The 20,409-nt window shown below is 30.3% G+C and overlaps 1 protein-coding gene, 1 long non-coding RNA gene and 1 other non-coding gene across 3 annotated transcripts; 2 read left to right on the top strand and 1 right to left on the bottom strand.

Moving 5' to 3' along the window:
• Positions 1-4,344: 4,344 nt before the first annotated feature.
• Positions 4,345-6,017, top strand: LOC145955344 (uncharacterized). Its single transcript, XR_014431958.1, has 3 exons — positions 4,345-4,413; positions 4,558-4,665; positions 5,415-6,017. It is a non-coding gene; the product is annotated as an uncharacterized LOC145955344 (long non-coding RNA).
• An 811-nt stretch (positions 6,018-6,828) lies between these two features.
• On the top strand, positions 6,829-6,902 carry TRNAR-UCG (transfer RNA arginine (anticodon UCG)). Its single transcript has one exon. It is a non-coding gene; the product is annotated as a tRNA-Arg (tRNA).
• A 3,969-nt stretch (positions 6,903-10,871) lies between these two features.
• Positions 10,872-19,304, bottom strand: LOC109802134 (phospholipase D delta). The gene is made up of 11 exons (XM_020363360.3): positions 18,633-19,304; positions 17,574-18,521; positions 17,024-17,140; positions 16,634-16,828; positions 15,445-15,729; positions 15,288-15,356; positions 15,004-15,154; positions 14,328-14,476; positions 13,511-13,681; positions 12,642-12,839; positions 10,872-11,558 (listed from the first exon to the last, which is right to left on the bottom strand). Exons 2-11 carry the CDS (start codon positions 18,513-18,515, stop codon positions 11,265-11,267), a joined length of 2,571 nt encoding a protein of 856 aa, XP_020218949.1. The 5' UTR covers positions 18,516-18,521; positions 18,633-19,304; the 3' UTR covers positions 10,872-11,264.
• Between the last annotated feature and the right edge of the window lie 1,105 nt (positions 19,305-20,409).

Genomic DNA, 20,409 nt, shown 5'->3' with positions numbered 1-20,409 from the left:
AAAATAAAAGATTATTCCTCTATTTTTTATTATAAAAAACTAATTTTACAATTAAAAAATGTTAAAATATCTCCTTAGTCCTATAATTTTATTTACTTTAATCTTTTAATCAATGTATTTTAAAATAGATTTTTTTAATCTTATATTTATTTATTTTAAATCTTTTTTAATTGATGATAATTTAAGATAACATTTTTTTAGTCTTTAGTAATTTTTAGATTTTTTTAGTTTTTGTTGTTATTTCTTTTTATTACGTTGTTTCTTGATAGATTTTTTTTTAATCTTTTTAAGTAAGTGTGCTTTATGTTAAATTAATTTTGTTAAAATTATTTTAAATTAGGTTATTTATCACTTCGTATTTTTGTCACATTTTATTTAATATGTTTAATGTTGAGTTTATTTTTATTAAAATTGCTCTAAATAAATCTTTCAAAATTTTGTGTTATTTCAAAAAGTTCATGGCTTTAATCCAAGTAAAATGATATGAGGTACATGGACACCTAATAAATTATCAAATAAATTGATAAGTTGGAGATTCTTCACGTACAAAGCAAAACTAGTAGATTTATATGATAACTTAATGTCATTTACTACACATTAATGAATGTTAACTAGAATGATTTGAAAAAATTTATAAATACAAAGAATAAAAATATTTTTTAAATTATAGTAATTAAAAAAACTAAAAAAGATAAATATAAAAATTAAAAATATTTATTTTAAACTACAGAGACCAAAATATAAAATAAGTAAAATAATATCAATTAAAAAAATATTTTAACTTTAAGAAATTAGTTGTAGGTATTAATTTTTACTAATTTGACAATATCTCTCTTATTTTGTCTTTGTTATAAATGCTAAAAGTGTAACGTAGCAAGTTGTTTTAGGCGCTCAAAAAGTCCAATATGTGTGATTTAGTAGTCCAGAACGGGCCGTTCCAAACTACTAAATTGACTTGTAAAACGTAGTTGAGAACGAGCCGTTCTGGAGGGAGAACGGGTCGTTCCAAACCCCAAAATGGGTCGTTCCGGAGGGGGTACGGGCCGTTCTGGATGGAGAATGAGCCGTTTTGGATGAGTCTCAGAACGGGCCGTTCTGATTTCAGAACAGGACGTTCTGCATGTAAATTTTGTACTTGGTGAAAGAGTGTAGGACGGGCCGTTCCGGATTTGGAACAGGTCGTTCTGCCCACTCCGAAACTTCTATAAATAGGGGTTGGTGGTTGAGGAGAAAGGGAAGTTTTTAGAGAAAAGTTTTAGAGAGAAGGACTCTGGTTTAGCAAGCTTGCTTTGGGAGGATTGAAGTTCCGGGTTGAGCTTCGGAAGGAAATTCTACTTCTTCTCAGTTATTGGCTATTTTGAGCCAATCTTCAGGTGAGGAAAGCTAGAATGTAGGTTGTTTAATTTCAGGAGAGTTAGGGAAGCTTTATGCATGATGTTCTTTTGTTGAAATAGTTGAGTTGTCAGGTGCTTAAGTTGATTTATGCTATTTATATTGTGTAAGTTGACATGATAGATAAATTTTAAATATGTTGTATATTGTTGAAGTTGTTTATAAAGTTGTTAAGTTGCATTAAGTTGATATTGTAATGACTATAATTGTTTAATTAAGTTGTTTGCATGTTGTTAAAATTATTAAAGTTGTATAGTTGTATAATTGAATAAGAAGTATAATTACATTGAGATGTATGATGAGTAGAAAGTGAAATGAAGAGATGCATGTTGAGTATAGAGTTGAAAAGTTGCTATGTTGTTTAAAGTTGTTAAAAGTTGAGATTGATGACTATAGTTGTTTATTGATGTAAAGTTGTTAAGTTGCTTATTGTTGTAAAGTTGTTAAGTTGCTTATTGTTGTAAAATTGTTAAGATGCCTATTGTTGTAAGCTGTTAAGATGCCTATTGCTGTAAAGTTGTGTTGTTGAGTTGTAAGCTGATTAAGCTGTGATGATAAGTTGTTGATCACTAGGACTAGGGAAGATGTTTTCGAAGTTGTTCATCCCATTGTGTGGATTGAGATAGTTGTGGTGCTCTGAGAGCCCAATTTGTTGAAAAACCCTCCTTGGGAAGTTATCCCTTAGAGTGGTCGTTGTGTTGTTCTCCTCTAGAACTTAGTTGATCCCGTGTGTGGGCAAGGTCGAGGCACACGTGTAAAAAGCGACCACGGTATAGGGGCAAGGTCGAGCTATACCGATTATAAAGCGACCAAGGTATATGGGCAAGGTCGAGCTATACCGATTATAAAGCAACCACGGTATAGGGACAAGGTCGAGCTATACCGATTATAAAGCGACCACGGTATAGGGGTCAGGTCGACCTATATCGATTACAAGTGGCCAATTTGAGTAAAGTACGAAGTCGGGAACTTAGTTCCTAACCGAGTACTATACTTCCTTGTTTAAGTGGCAAAGTCTGAGAAACCATTATCGTGTTGTGGATTGATATCCAAATGTGTTGTGTTGTCGGTTTGGTAGGACCTAGTCACTTAGACTACTTACCATGTTGTAGGAGATCTCTGAGTCAAAATACGTGACGACGCATAAGTTGTTAATGAGTTGATTTGTTGTTGATATGAGTAGTACATACGTTGTTGTGTTGTTAATCTGTAATTGTGTTGTATGTTGACCTTATTGAGGATGATGATAGTGTTGTTATGTTATAAGTTACTTATTTGTTCACAAGTTGTGTTAATCTATGATATTGTTGAAGCTAGTCGAAATTAAGTTGATAAGGTTGCTATATGCCATGTGTTGAAAAGATATTATTTTATGATGATTGAGTTGTAAATTATGAGTTGAGCTAATAAGCTGTTAGTTGATTGTGTTGTTTAAAGTTGAAATGATGTTTAGATGTATAGTTTTTATGTTGCATATTAAATTATTATGAGTTGAGCTAATAAGCTGTTAGTTGATTGTGTTGTTTAAAGTTGAAATGATGTTTAGATGTATAGTTTTTATGTTGCATATTAAATTATTATGAGTTGTTTATTGTCTCTAGCTTACCCTTGCATGTTTCCATGTGGTTTGGATTGCGATGATCATACGTTGTATAGGAGCAGGGCAGGGATAGACTGGAAATAGCTGCTAGAGGCCACCAGAGGTGCTTGGAGATGGATATTTTTTTGTAGGCTACCTTGTAGTAGTATATTTTGTTGTGTATAACTGATTGATGTTGGTTGCTTGATTAGCAACTTGTGTTGTAAATATTTTATTATACTATTATATATATATATATATATATATATATATATATTTCAGTAGGGTGTAGTATTGTTCGAAGTGTGACAACCATGGCGGGTCGTTACAAAAAGAAATAATGAAAATGATGAAAAATATATTATTAAATGAGACATAAATAGTTAAAATTTTCTTATATTTTAAAAAAATATATTTTTTATACTTATAAATACAAAATGGAGGAAGTAATTTAGTATTAGATTTAAAATACATCGTAAAATTAGTCTTTAAAAAAAACATAAATATAAATATTAAAAATATATATTTTAAATTATAAAGACTAAAATATAAAATAAGTAAAATAATAGTGATTAAAAAAATATTTTAACTTAAAAAAAATAGTTATATATATATATATATTAGATTTTACTAATTTGACAATATTTTTTATAAACTATTTTGTATAAATGACAAAAAGAAGTAATACAAATGATAGAAAAATTATTCTTAAATGAGACATAAATGATTAAAATTCGCTTATATTTAAAAAAAAAATACATATTTTTTATACTTATAATAGAAAATTGAAAAAAGCACCATAATATTAAATTTAAAATGCATTGTGATATTAAATTTTAAAAATAAAAAAATGTTCAAAAAATCTTTGAAAGTATAATTTAATAATTACTTTAATAAAATTATTAAAAGGAATATATGGGAAGTAATATATATATATATATATATATATATTAAAAAAAATTAAAATGTTCATTACAAAATCAATTTATTTATATTTTGTTCCTTGTTATTTTTTTTATTTCATCTTGAGTTAGTTTGTTTAAAAGTAAATTTGTAAAGAATAAAATAAAGTTATTCACATATTTTAAAAAATTAAAAATAAACATATTACAATGACTAAAAAAACAACAAGAACATAAATAAAAAAAGAGAAATTTGTCAATATTTAAAAAAAAAAAATTTCATAAAAAGAAATTGACATATCACAAAACCAAAAACACATAAAAAAAATAATAAGATTTTAACCTTGTAAACAATGAAAAGTAATTTTTGAATTTAAGAAATGAAAGGTGATTAAAATTAAAACTAAAGTAAAAATGATACAAGTTACACCACCATTCTTTATTATTTATAGAAGTCCTTGTTTATGAGTTTTCATTAAGAATTTCCAAGGAAGCATCGAGGAAGAGGACGCACAATGTCTATAAATCGATTTGACAATGGTGGAGATGAATGTTCTTTTATTTTTCTATGTTTATAACTATTATTCATTATTTGTTCACTCTTTTTATTTTCTTTCATTTGTTGTTTTAATGTGTGAATATGCTTTTCAATTGTAAAATGGTATTGGATGTTTGCTATGGAAGATGAGGAAGGTTTTGTGGTAGAAAGTGGTGACGGAGGACGATGAGCGCATATCAAAGTTGATAAATCTTTATGAATACACCTATGGTTCTTGATAGACCTTGAATTAGGTATGTATATAAGGTACAAATCTATGGTTGTTAATGCTTCTCTTACAAATCTTTGTTTCAATTTATTTTCTTCTCGATACAAATGGCTAAATTTTTTACTATTTCTTGGATTCAAGATAATACTATATGCAAGGTACTTGTCTAATTGTGAGATTAGCATTTTTTTTACTAAATTGGGTTTTGACCCATAAACTTTGTCATAAATCTTTTGAAATGTCTTTTCTGTTTTAAGGCAAGAATTTATTGTTCTTGCTCATTTTTTTAATCTTGAGTATCCTAAATCCTCTAATATTGATATTGCTTGTGAAAATTTGCAAAACTTGATTGCTCAAACTTGGTGAATCTTTATGAATATTGGAAAGTTTTTTTATTTGTGATTCATAATTGGGTTCCAAAATTTGTTTGTTATTGGGTAATTTTAATTTCAGGTAGTCAAAATGGTATTTGCAATATGAATTTATTTGGTAGGAGAAATCTATCACCCAAATTTAAATACAAATTAGATGTTTGGTTCTCTGTGACTCAGATTGTAGTAAATGAATAATTTTTTTTCTCCTTTTCTTTATCGAATTCAAGAGTTTTTTTGTTGTGTCAAGTAAATAATTTGAAATTAAACTTTCAATATTTTTTTGACTACTACTTTATTCAAAATTTAATTTGAAAAATGAATGTTGGTATTAAAAGTTATCCTAATTTTCATGTGTTGTTCTATTTTCTCATTGGTGAAAGATGTTTTTGTAACAACCTAGGTTGATCTTCCTTAACCAAGAAGCTAAAGAAAGAGAAGCAAAATTACAATCTTTTCATGGACGTAAGCTCATTTGCGTGTTCAAAACAAGGGTTTGACTGATGGTGCTTTTGATTTAACATTTTTACGTGAAAACAAGTTATTTTACAATTGATGGGTATATAATTTATTACAATATTTTGTAATGTTTGAGTTGTTTATGTTTTATTTTTGATGTATATTCATATAGTTTGACAATTGCAGCGAAGGATTAGACAATGATTTGCAAAACTTGCTGCTTAAGAAAACATTAGTATCGAACTATCAATGAATTTCAAAAATGTTCTTTAGTGACATGTGACCCAAAATATAATACAAGTTCTAAAAATGGCCCTACTAGAATACAAAGTTATTTTTGAATTCTTCGTGGATACAAGAATGACCCTCAATGTGACATGTGACAAAAAATATGAATTTTTATGAATTGAAATTTTGATAATCAATGACCTTAATTGAATTGTAAGTGATTTTGAACTTTATATTAATAAAAAAAATATCCTCACGTGATTCAAAATATTAATTTTTATAAATTTCAAAGAATGACCCTTTGTAATCCTCATAAACTGTTAAATGATTTTAATCTTTTTTAATAATTATAATAATTACTCTCAATGAATTTTGATCCAAGTAATGAATTCCTATGAATTTAAAAAGTTGATCATCAATTTTATTATAAAGTCAAAAAATGACCCTCATTGATCACAAGAGAATTCCAAAGTAATTTTGAATTTTTTTATGAATTCAAGAATGAATCTCAAATGAGAACCAAAATATAAATTATTATGAATTCAAATAATGATCATTGGCAACCCTAATGAAATTGCGAATAGATTTTGAATTCCTTATGAATTAAAAAACTGATCATCAATATTATTATGAATTAAAAAAAAATCCTCATTGATCACAAAAAAATTGCAAAGTGATTTTAATTTTTTCATGAATTTCAAAATATCTCTCAATGAGAGTTAAAATATAAATTATAATGAATTCAAAAAATGACATTCGATAATCCTAACAGAATTGCAAATTGATTTTTGAAATTTTAATGAATTCAATAACAATTATTATTTTACATGTGACTCAAAAATTCAAAATCTAACTTATGAATTTAGAAAATAACTTTTGATGACTCTTATAGAATTGTAAAGTGATTTTGAATTCTTTATGAATTATAAAATGACCTTTAGTATGACATATGACCCAATTTATTCGGAAACCGCAATTCACTTAATTTCTATTGTTTTAAAAAAAATTCTCTCAAACGAGTTACTAACCATATTGAAATCATTTGTTCGCAACACTTCATTCTTTCCCTCTCTTTACCATATACATTATATTGTTTTATATAGTTTAAGTTAGCCAATAAAATCGTAGTTGACCGCATAGCGCAGTGGATTAGCGCGTCTGACTTCGGATCAGAAGGTCGTGGGTTCGACTCCCACTGTGGTCGAGTTTTACTCTTTCACTCATTTCGCCCCATGCAACGACGTCGTATCCACTCTCCTAATTTTAGTATATAATTTTGACTTCAATCTCTAACAGAGAATTGTTCACAACGTGAATTTTATTTTAATTTTTTTAGATGATTGATATTGTATTTAAAAAACAATGAAAATCTAAAATATTTAAGGGTGGTGAACTCTGAATACTAAGAGTTAGTTGTGATTTTAAATGTTCATTTAGAGTACTCGTTAAATATTAAAATGACTATTTTAACCTTAAAATTTAATATAAAAAAATCTAGTAATGTGAAAATAATAAAAAAATAATTTAAAGCTTAAAAATATGTTTAGAATAATAATATATAAATTTATTCATTTTTTCTGAAAAAAAAATGAAAATTGTCTAAAATGATTAAGAAGTCCTTGATTAACTGCAAAAGTCAAACAAATGTTATTTTGACTAATATAACCTTCATTAAAAAATATATCTAAGAGATGTTTTTGAATAAACAATTATTTATATGATTAATAAATTATAAATTCAAAAATCATAAATAAATTGATTTTTTATATATATAATTTGCCTTAAATTATGATACAATTAATTAAATAATAAATTAATAAAATTAAGCATTATTTTATTTTAGTATGGCTGAAAAATTTGTCGTTACTCATATCATTAATAACAATGTGTAACTAGGGATGACAAGTATACCCACACCCGCGGGTAATACCCGAACCCGTCCCGACTTTGACGGGGAATATCCAGTTTGACTGGGTACGAATATGGGTAAAATTCAATATATTAAATCGGGTACGGGTACGGGTACAGGTATGTACTTACCCCGCCTCGTACCAGTACTCTTACCCGTCCCCGTTTCCATTTTTAATTTAATAACGACTTTTAATTTAATTATATTAAAGAATTTTAATATTTTTTTATGTGTGATTATTTATTATAATATGAGATAAAGAAATAACCTAATTATAATTATAATATAATTAAAAAAATAATTTAAAAATATTATATTTTTTTAAAAAATAAAAAATAAAAAATTTGACGGGTACAGATACGAGTATGGGGATGGAGATGAAAATCACATACTTGACGAGTACAGGTACGGGTACGGAAACAAGTTTAGCTCGGGACGGGGACGAGTATCATGAAACCCGTACCGCCCCGCCCTATTGCCATTAGGCATGGCAACGGGGCGGGGCGGGGGCGGGTTTTACGTTCCCCGCCCCCGCCCCCGCAAATTTAAACCGCCCCCGCCCCCGCCCCCGATATTCGCCGGGGGTAAAATCTAGGTTCCCATCCCCGCCCCCGGCGGGGTTCGGGTTTCCCCGTCCCCGCCCCCGCTCCTATTTTTTTTTTCTTCTATTTTTATTTTAAATAAATATGAATAATTTTAAAAAAATAAAAGAAAAGAAAAATATATAAATTTTTACATATAAATATTTTTAATTTTGGTTTATATATATATATAAAAATAATTTTTTAATTATATTATTAAGCGGGGCGGGGGCGGGGGCAGGTATGGGTGCGGGGGCGGGGTGGGTATTAACATCCCCGTCCCCACCCCCGCCCCTGATTTTATCAATCGGGGAAAACCCGAACCCGAACCCGAACCCGATAAACACGGGTTTTCCCCGTCCAAATCGGGGCGGGTTCGGACGGGTACCCACGGGGACGGGTTAGATTGCCATGCCTAGTTGCCATCCCTATGTGTAACTAGATAAACATTGGAATTTTGATTTTAAATTAAACTACCAAATTAATTAATGCATGAACTAATAGTTATTTTTTTGACCGGACATGAATTAATAATTATAAATAAAATATTTAAGAGATAATTACAACATATTTTCAGTAAGCTCATAGGAAATTACGACCACCAAAAATAACTTCAACATAATATCAAACAATTTCATTTACATAAAATTACAAAGTAAAACATTTTAACCACAAATTTAGTTTATCTTATCACATAAGTTATTTGACTTGGAATTAAAATCGATAAATTGCATTTCTTTTCTAATATTTAATTCGTAATTTTGATTCTTCAATTTTGTAAAATATGGGATTTTAACCTAATCATTAAATGTAGTCACCATTAAAATTGTAATAAATTGCATAATACTGTGAGTCATTAATTCTCAACTGGATGAGACTCTGTAGACTTCTTCTCTTCCATCCCTTTGATTGATAGAGAGGAGAGGCAATTTTTTTTTTCTTTTTTTCTTTTTAAATTTATCAAAATGAACAATAAAAATAGAAGATGAGTGTCTGATTAAATTATAAGAATAAAATTTAAGTCTATTGGCATGTTAGGATATCTAAGCTACATATATAATTATTCTTCCACTTACACTTATCGTTAATTAAAAATGAGTCGTCTTATCATAAAATTTTCTTGAATTCTTAAATTTTGTTTTTGCTCTATCCAATTAGTACAAAAATCTCTTCATTGTCTCAATATTATTGAAAATATTACTTGATATTATTAGATAACGTAATAATTGATATTTAAAATATTTAAATTACATTATTTTTTTATCCCAATTATAATTCCAAAAATGGTAAAAGTTTGACAAGGTATTTGAACCCATGACGTTTCCAATCTCTTTTACCACTTAAATCACCAAGTCATTTAGCTTATTTAATCCATAATATAAATAATATATTGTGTAACAAAAATAAATTATCTTTAAAATACTTATTTAATGTTAAATTTAGTTTGAAAAAAAAAATACTAAAGAGTCTAACTCAGTTAGTTGAATAGCTTTCCTGAATTATTTTAACCTCTTGTACTAAGTTCAACTCTTACATATAAAAAAACAATTAACAAATTTATATAACCAAAATACCCGTACAACTTTTAATATATTTTTTCATACAATTACTTCTGTCTTTAATCTCGTTTTTCATCCCATTTTCTTCTCAGTTTTTCCCTAGCACACCACTAATATCATATTATTTAAAATAATTAATATTTTAAAATAATCAAGATTGTTTTTATATTAAGCATGTTATTTTAGGTTGGACATTATGTTTTACGAGAGGTTGAACATTAAATTTAGGTTGTTTTCTTTTTTAAGAAAGTTTTATGTAATTCTCATTTAGAATTAACCCTCCTTTTTTTTTCTCAGTTTATTCTTCATAATGCAAATTTCCATGATCACATTCACCATAACTGTCCAATTAGTAGGATAACAATTACCATATAAAACAAGTCCATGTTTGGAATTGAGTTGAAAAGGTAGATCCTACCTCTCTCTTCATGTCAGAATAGAAAAATACGCAAAAACAACAAAACATAACTTCGATTAGCCGAAAAAATCACGTCTTTGATGTGGATACAAATACACTCTTATTTTAGAGTGTGTTTAAAAAACTAGTAAAAATTAAAATTATTTTAATAATCAATTATATATATAATCAGTTATAATCATAATAATCTTTTGTTTGAATAAATTTGATGAAAAGTGTTTTTTGAGATAATTAACTTCATTTAGATACAACAAATGATCACATTTTATATAATAAATTAGCTTAAAAAGAAAGAAACTTTAAAGAAATAATCCTAAACTTTAAATTTCAACTTCATAAAAATAACATATTTTTTGGGAAAAAAAATGTTTGTAAATTTCAGCTATTAACATAAAACTTTTTTTTCAAAGAGCTTATTTTTCAAAGAAAACAGCTGAAATGTGGATTTTCAGCTCTCCGAAACATGCTGTTACTTTTTCAAGTTTTGTCCAAGTCTTTTACTAATTTTTCTGATGAAGAATATGAAGAAAAAAATGGTTATATTTTAAGGGATGTACAAGAAAAGCCAAGGAAAGCTACAGTCCCAGACGTTTATCAATCATCACCTTAGCAAACATGAAACCATTTTTTGTTTGGTTCTGGTATTGTTTCTTCTCATTGTCAAAATTTTTTATTGTAAAAAGAAGAAAACTGATATTCAGTAGCTATAGGAAATAAAGGAGGATCCCCTGAGAAGTGTATTTCACAGTCCTTCATAAATACATAGAGAACTAGAGATTTATGCACTCACTATCAAATAAAGAATTTTACATACAAAAGGTAGTCATTTAGCTGCATTAGGACCATCCCATAATGTTACATATCATGTTTCTTGAAATAATTTTAAGAGTCTGCTTTAATACAAATTTGACAAAATTTTGAAAGTTTCTTGATTAGATTTTTTTTTCCCGATAAAGAAACTCACAAAAGTTTTTCTAACTCTCTATCTAAATAGACTCTAAGTGAATAAATTGGTTTTACCATCATTACCATTTTTTGAGCTGCAATTCTTAGCAACTATATATTTGTTGGGGAATTTTCCAAGATTTCGGTTGGTTAATCACGTGGTTAGTGCATCTGGAAGTGAATTTGGTGATCCAAGAATTTTGCCACCAACATCAGGAAAGGAGTCATAATCATCGAGTGCACTAACTTTTCCATCATTGCTGACCTTAACTGGATACTGCATTAAGTGTCCCCTCAAATGATTCCCTTCATCAGACACATATGTGTCCCAGTTTTGTCTGGCTATTTTGTTGACTTGTCTAATACAGTGCAGGCTGTCAGGCTCACCAAAAACATCTTCAAGAATACCAAGGTGCTCAGCCCACAGTGACATTCTGTATCCATACACCTACACCAACACAATCTTTGTGGGAATTGCCAATTACTGAGAAAAGAAAAGATGAAATTACATAGCCAGAATCTATTCAGTATTCACATATCTGAGTTTGTGCTACTATGAGAGGCTGTCATCAATTATGCTAACAATGATTTATCTGATAAATTAATATAAATTTTTTATCCAAAAGATATATAATATTTAACTAACGAAGTCTAGACCAGTGGGTAGTTGAGTTCTTTAAACATGTTTGAAAGAAGTAATATCTATTTCGGTAATCTCTATGCCTTGAAGGAATTAGTCTCTGACTATTGATTGAGAAACATCCTTGATGTAAATAAATAAATAAAAAAGATATATACTTTTTAATGATGGGTTGGCAGTGTAAGACTTTGCCGTTGGATGATGATCAGATGGTTTGTATTTCAAATGTGTATTTTAAGATGGATTTACGAAGATGATTTCATCCAACTATTCTTGGTGACTGAATGTATGAATGTGTGTAGTCCCTGACTGCAAGGAATCCGAATCTGGGCAGATACAAAGATTGAAACCCCAATATTATACCAATTTCAGTTGTATGAGTATCTAGTGATTGTTGGTGACCTTTACCATCTATACTAAGGACTTTGTATTTTCATATTTTGTTTGCTTTGGTATGGATTATTGCGTTTTGGTGCAAGGTAGAATGTAATCACTTTTTAAACAAAAAATTGTGATGTCTCATTCCCACAAGTTTATGTTAATTGGGTCAGGCTTTGGTCTTGTTTTACTTAACACTTGAATGTGACGTAAACTTAGAAAATAAATGTAAAGAACTGAGATGTCTTAACGTGGCAGATATTACACATTTAGTTAGCTTCTATTTGGTCGTGTCTAACTATTTCATGTGTTTGCAATATGTCCTATAAAACAAGCTAATTAACGAGAAATTGTGAATAGATATTTACTTTCGTCTTAGATTAATTTCGTTCATTAACAAACATAGTTGATACGGTAATGTGCACAAGTATTAAATTCAAACATTATTGTTGTCATTGTAATATTTTTCTATTGATATACAAAAAATTAACAACCATAGCAGGAGCTTCAAACCTGGCCATGTGGATGAGAGTTCTTTTCTGTCCATGTATATTTTGGTTGAGAAGCACCCATAGCTATTTCTGTGTCCCTTGAACCATCTAATGATCTCTGGTTTATATTTGCTGATCCAATAATTACGTATTCATCATCAACTATCATTCCTTTTGCATGAACATAAATCATAAAACGTCTGAATCTTTTAACTGATACCTGATTAAAGAATGGGAACAAATAAGAATAAGATCATAAACTATCACCACATAAACAGAAAAGGTCTGCAAATGGAATTGCATGCACCAACTGATTGCTTCTCAAGTGTAACTGCCATTATATAATGCTGACACACTTCTTCCTTGCCTTTGTTCTTTTTATTTTGTTTCAGTCCGGCCACAGGTATCTCCAGTCCACTGACCAGAGACTAATCCCGTTCACAGTTACAAGATCTTTTATTCATTATGTGTCCAAGCCTCAGTACTCACAAGTACATGAAGTAAAACAGGCACAAAGTGATGATAGAAGGGGAGCTTCTCATCACAGATCAAATTGTTTGTGTTACAGCTACCATAGAAGTTCTAGTCAATTTAAAAAATTCAAATGCTGCAGTAACTTTTTTAATGAAAGATGAAGGCAAACTCTGACAAGAATTAACTGCTTGTGTTTCATGATGAACACATCAAGAAATTATAAAGCTATGATTGGATTATCGTTTGGTGTTTGCAGTGTTGAACGCGTGTTAAAAGTGCGACTTTGTTACTTTTGGGTTGAAAGTAATTTTGAAAGGGTTGAAATGGTAATCAAAACATACACATTCAATAATCATTGCAAACTGCACTCAATGCTAACATTTGGTTAAGGAAACAGAGGATTGTAGTTTAGCATACCAAAGGGCGGTTTTCAGATTGATTTGGCGGTGATGGAACTTTTGAGGATTGAGGTTCTCTCTTTCCAAGGCAGTAAAAATTGAGATAATCTTGTGGATGATACTGACCAGAGAGACCTGCTTTTTTAAGGGCATCAGCTACAATCTTGTACATCATAGACATTGTCTGTCCCTATAGTCATTCAAATTTCAAATAGGAAGGTTGTAATAAGTACCCTTCAATCATATTTGTTATGCCAAAGACGAGAATAAACAAAACATGCTGAGTTGAAAAAAAGAATACACATACAGAATTACAGATTTAATGTGATTCAGCTAATGTTACCTACATCACAAGAATATGAGAGCTTTTTTATTGCTTCAGAGAATAGATACAGAATCTCAAACATTAATAATTGAGCATCCCTATTTTTCTCTGACTTGCAACTCCCTAAACTCATTTACATTCGAAAGAAGTACATAAAAAAGGCCTGGTCCATTGAGCTCCAACGTATCAAGTCATAATTTGGGACAACTCATTGATAAAATTCAAGACATTTCAACAATATCCATAAATATAAACAGAATTATGCGTGTGGTGTCCTAGTATCCTATATTTTAGACATTAGCCGTGTTTTGCTGATGCCAATGTCCAGTGTAGGTGTTGGAATATTGCTTTAAAGCATTGCACTCATTTCCGTTAAATAATATACATAAGTTTGTGGAAGAAACATGTTCTACCAAACTCACTTCCTAATTTAGACAGACTTGCATGAAGAGTACTGAAAATGTTACTCTGCTAAATTTAACAAGGGAACTCGGACTAAAATTGGTCTGACCTGCCAAAACAAAATTTCTTGAACTGAAGCACTTGTTGGAACACCCTCTGGCCACATTGGTATAACTATATACACAGAAAAACGTTCATTTGCACTGATCTTACTGGAAATTTTCAAAGCCAACTCCATGGGAATCAAGTGATTTGCACCTGTTAAGAAAAGAAATAAAAACCTTACACTTGCAGTGGATTGGTAAAAACTACAGCAATGTGTCCGTCAGTCACAAATTAACTTAACATTCAAATGCTACTAAAACTTAAGAACAGGAGAGTGATAATGCATATTGGAAAGACGCATAAATTGCAGTCACCCCTAGAATGCCTTAATTGCGGTCTCTTTGGGGGCTGTTTTAGTTTCACATTGGTTAGAGATATAATTAAAATAGAGCTTATAAATGTTGGACAATCCTCATTTTACAAATTAGTTTTGTAGGATTAAGTTAGTCTTAAGACTAAATTCTGAAATGGTATTGGAGCTTATCCTAAATCCATTGTTGGGCCAAGTCTAAATATGAGGATCACCCGAGCTTATTCCAAAACAAGTTGTATTGACTAACTCAGACTAACTTGTCATGTTTGTTCCTTTATAGATCCTTCAGAATTTTGATGATATAACAAAGCAAAATCTAGCAAATGCCTTATAAAGATGAAGATATTGGAAAATTAAGTTTATCTACCTGCATTATTTTTATATGAAGGCCAATGATAGGAGGAGCCCAAAAAATATTGATTCTCAATATATATAAAGTGCTCAGCAGATCTTATTGCTCTTACATAAGCAGTATGGATGCTTTGATCTACTTTCAAATTTTTTCCACATAAAAGATTCTGAAAAAAATTAACGTTAGAAGTTAAGGACTAATTTATCACAATATAACTTAACCATACCACAATGCAAACTTATTGAAAATAACTAAGCACTCAGAACACAAAGGGGTATCACGTACGACCTTGTTCTCACCTGAGCCTTAGCTTTGTCACAATCCTTTGGAAATCCCTTCACAGATCCAGAATCTATGGACCTAAATACCTGTATTTAAAGCTAGTTCATAATCTTTACTGAATTCTATCAGGAAGGATGGCACATGTCATCAGAGTCTATCAACATATTTTCGTACCTGCACATGCCAACTCTCAGGATCATTTTCATCAGTTACATGACCGGCTCTATCATCATTGGAACCAGGAGAAGGTTTGTCAATCCATGAAATGCGGTCTAGCCTTAGCAAAGCATCATCATGCCAGTTTGTCACCTTTTTGAGCCTGAAGTCACGCCATTTTTTGGCCTTCCTCCATCTTTGTTCAAAATTGGTCAATATATCATATGCTGCTGGACCTTCAACTTTGCAATGTAAGTCATGCCAAGGCTGCCTTGGTGCATGTGCATGCGAATGCGAACTTAACTGTTTCATATAGCACACAATTTCAGCAAATTCCCACATGATATATTTTTTCTCTCCTTTATTTGGTGCTGATGTGTGTAATTATTTTCTTTCTCTCTTTCACCCAACCAAACAGTGAATATCACACTATAGCAGATACTATGTGGACAGAAGAGCAACATTGTCATAATTGATTTTACAATGTTATAATGCAAAATCACCAAATGACAAAATGAGTCACCTAATTGACCAGTAGTACCTATTGATTTGCACATTTTATTGGCTTCTACATCTGCTAAAAGTAAATTTATGCATGAACAACTCAGAAACACTGAAAAGGCCAGTAGATGATAAACATGTGACAAAAATTACCACATCTAAAACTTAGGATTCAAAATGGGAGGATGAAATAAAGGCACGCATGACAAGACCAATAAAGGTATACATATTTATCTTCTCTCCTTCCTTCTAAAACTCAACTCTCAAACATATTCTTAGGTAGTTTAGCCATGTAAGAAGACCAATGGAATCAAGCGAATGAAGTTGATCAAAAATTAACAAAGAGGAAGATTGATGAAAACTCTAAGCAAAATCTTAAAAACGTAAAAAAGACAGAGACAGACAGAGACCTTGTTCTAAATGGCCTTTAAATCAATCGGTTTTGTTTAGAGCACAATATCATTCTTTGATCCATGTACCAACCCCACCCCAGGGGTAAGGCTTGCATCTTCTTGTTATTGTTGACAAAAATCAGCAAACAGACATGCCAGAAATTAATTGGTGTTATCTTTATTCCACTGTTTTTCCATGCATGCACAAGAAAAAGGTGGAGTATGCACATAAAGACACATTTTATAAAATTTCCAAGTATAATAAAAGAGAAGGCATAGTTGTGAGTTCTTCAAAGTTCACAAAAAACACTTACTTGAAATGTAGGATTGTGAAAATCATTATGAAATACTGTATCTAGATCATTAAAAAGACGATGCTCAGGAGTATCATATCTTCCATCACACAGATCCAAACCACCAAGAAAAGCTGTTATTTTCCGATTATTCCCAGAACCTTGACTGTCTACAATCACACATTTCTGGTGATGCGTAAAGAGGGTTCCAACAACCTAGACGAAATGATTCAATCAAATTAGTATTGCTTTAAGTTTTAGCTAAAAAGGAAAAAAGCACACTACTAGATCTTACATCTATGATTAATACTTAATGCAAATTTTCCAGTTAGGAAATAATGACATTGGTGGTGATGTAAAATAGCTAGTTTATCCAACATAATCCTAAATTCAAATGCAAGAACTCCATGCCTGTTGCTTGAAAATACTGAGCTTATTGCTTGCATAACGAGGAGATAGCACACAATGAACAGTGGAATGTTTAAAAAACTTCTTAGTTTCTTCATCGTGAGTCTGCATGACACCATCCTGCAAACAAGAAAATCAAATATTATGATGTGCATTAATTATAAATCTAGTGACACAGAAAGTTGTTATGCTACCATATCTACTACATTACAACAATCCATAAGGAAAATATTCAGTAAAACTTATATTTTGGGAATCTTAGAGCACAGCATCTAATTACTGAAAGTTAATAATGCACATTGTACAAGACAGCCTAAGCAAATCCACCACCATAAAAAGAAACATAACTATCTTTTACTTCAGAACTCCCCAAATTTTATCCTAATTGGGACTTTTTCTTTAAATGATTTCATGGTATGAAAGCAATATAATGAATTTAATGTCTTATGATATGAGTTAAATTTAACTAACAACAAAGCAGATCAATCATTTAGGATAAAGAAAAGAAAAAGAAATAAAAAAGCTAACTTCTAATGAAGGTAATGAGAATTACTGTTTTCAAAAGAAACTTGTCATGTGAAGTTCTGTCGTCCCAAATTAGCATAACGACTCTGAGTCCTTCTTGTGACTTGTACTTCAACAGCTCTCCAAGTGAAAGCTCTCCCCCAGAAGGTAATGGTTTTGTTGGCTCTCTGACAAGCCTCACTGGGTGGTAAACTGACCATCCTATAATGTATATCATGTGATGAGCTTCCAAAATTGCATGGCATATATCCTCCCAACATTTAGTGTGCTGAAACACTTTTCCACCCTCAAGTGGAATTTCAGGTAGCATACCATCTGGTAAATGTGCATCTTGATACAGAGTCACACTCCCTCCTTTCCTGAGAGGGAAATATGTTTTAGGAACCTCTAGATTCAGATCCCCATTACTGATACTTTCTGCACGGATCACTCCAATTGGCTTATACTGAACAGAAATATGCAACTCAGGATAAGGTTTTAAGCAGTTTCCATACTGACCAATGATGGGAAACCAATCATTAATAACATTTCCTGAAATTATCTTGTGAACAGGTATCTCCACCACTCCAATGAGTTCAGCCCCAAGAATATCATTATCCTTCACAAGGAACTCCACCTTTTGAGTAGGGTGAGCAACAGGCACAATAAATTGCTCATCCCACAAAGGGTTCTCACAGTTAGGAATCACTCTAGTCTGAGCTATGGTGGCCCCAGCTATGCATATAGAAACATAAGGGTCACTAGTTATCATCTTATCTTTTCCAGAGTGTGTCTTTAGTCCTTTTATAAATGGAGGATGGCACATGCTGCCCATAGTGATACATTTTCTAACTGCTTCACTAGATAAATCTAAATTTGGAAGAGACTTAGCTTCTATTATGAAGAGATCCAAGTCACCATGTAAGAAAATTGGTTCCTTATGGCCATCATACTCCTTGTTTGGAGTGCTTTGGAAATTGCCACAATCCATTTCAACCTGAGAACTCAAAAGGATGTAAGCTTTCTAAATTACACACATTATTAAAAAAAAAGTCTCTATGCGTAGCATTATTGGCAATGGTTTAAAAAAATATAACATGTTAATCACCTTGAGATCCTTTCAGTTATCTCATATCATCATCTTTTTGGTTGTAAGGAAGACATGCATGAAGCCAAGGTCAACATGTCTCTTCAACAAATTCTGAGAGTCTCTTTTAACAAAAAGAGAAAAAGAAAAATGATTCCCTGGAGAAAAGAGAGACGGAGAAGAAAGCAATGGCAAAAAATAAAAATAAAAAAGGAAAAAGAAAAGAATTTTGCATGCTCATGGATTCATGTAACATGTTGCGAGCAATTCAGAGCATGGTCCAACACCACGTCCACAAGAAGCAGGAGAGAGGTTTCATGGGCCGAAAATGGTGGCAAATCTCATTGGTTTAGAAGTTTGGAACCCATCTCTCTCTTGGTTTTTCAGTTCCAGAATTGGCAAGTTCCAAACGAAAACCATGCATGAGAGAAAATAATAATAATAAAAATAATAAAACAAATGTAAAAACAGGAGAGAGGGAGAAAGATTGGTGAGGTGGAAGCTGATGGAGTGACTGAGAGATTGGAGACATGATTTTCATAGAATTTGCATGGAATGGAACCAAGGGACTTCGTGCTTTCTTCTAGCTCCTATACACATTGAAATGTTTTAAGAAAAAAAAAAAACGAATTGGGTGAATGGAAGAACCATATAGAGAGGAAGATCAAAGTGGATTTCAGCCATTATCTCAAAAGGACTACTTGTATAAACATTTCTTACACACTTTTTTTTTACGTGAGTCAATATTTTTAAGGTTAAGTTACAGTGAATTTCTTTTTTTTAAGATGGTATTATAGTTATTTAAATTACTAAAAACAATTATTTATTAACTTTGTAAGATGGAATTGAACTAAGTTTATATTTTAAGATATTTATCTAAATTATTAAAGATGATGATTTATTTATTAGAAATAAGATAAATAAAGTATATATAAATAAAGAATAATTTTTATTTTATAAATTATTTTTATAAAGTTAAGTTATTTTCAAGTTTATATTAGACTTATTAAAGGGATCGCCAACTATTTATACATATATCAAGTCTAATAATATATGTGTAAAGTTGGTGTGCTTACTAAGAAGAAGAAAAAGATAAAATGATAAATTATGTAAGTAAAAACCAGATGGAACAAAAATTAAATCCATAATAAAATTACTTTAAAAAAACATTTAGAGAGAAATGATTTATATATACTTATTTGTATAGTAAAGAGAGATTGAGAAAAAAGATAGAAAATTTTAAAATATAATAAATAATATGATAAAGAAATAATTAAAAAAACTTGTATAAATTACTGTAGTTATGTCTACACAACAAGAAAAAGTGAAACCTGTCTTTTTTCCCTGTATTATTAAGATGTGTGTATAACAAAAAATCAGTAATAGACAAATATATCTATATATGATTTGCTAACTTATATTCATTTATTTATTTTTAATTAGAGTGAGTTAGTAAATTATAATTAAAATTATATTAAAATATACATAATTTGCAACTTGTTAACCTATTTAAACTAAAATATAGCTAGGTGTACGGTAACAAATATTTTTTGAATTTGCTAAATACATCCACTTCCTTTTAGAAGGAGTATATTAGCAAACTATAATTATAATTTGCTTAAAATACACCTAAGTGTAAATTAACAAATTTATATCTAAATAAAATTCGTAAATAAAGAAGGAATAGCAGATGTATAGAATGTACCAAAATAAAAAATAAAATAAGAGATGTATAGAGATTTATCTTTATTTGCATAAAATATTCTTCAGATTGTATTTAGCCTCCTGTTAACTGAAC

Source organism: Cajanus cajan, chromosome 2 (assembly GCF_000230855.2).
Source record: "Cajanus cajan strain Asha chromosome 2, NIPB_CcT2T_4, whole genome shotgun sequence".
NCBI lineage: Eukaryota > Viridiplantae > Streptophyta > Magnoliopsida > Fabales > Fabaceae > Cajanus > Cajanus cajan.
This window is presented reverse-complemented; position numbering and strand designations above follow the sequence as displayed.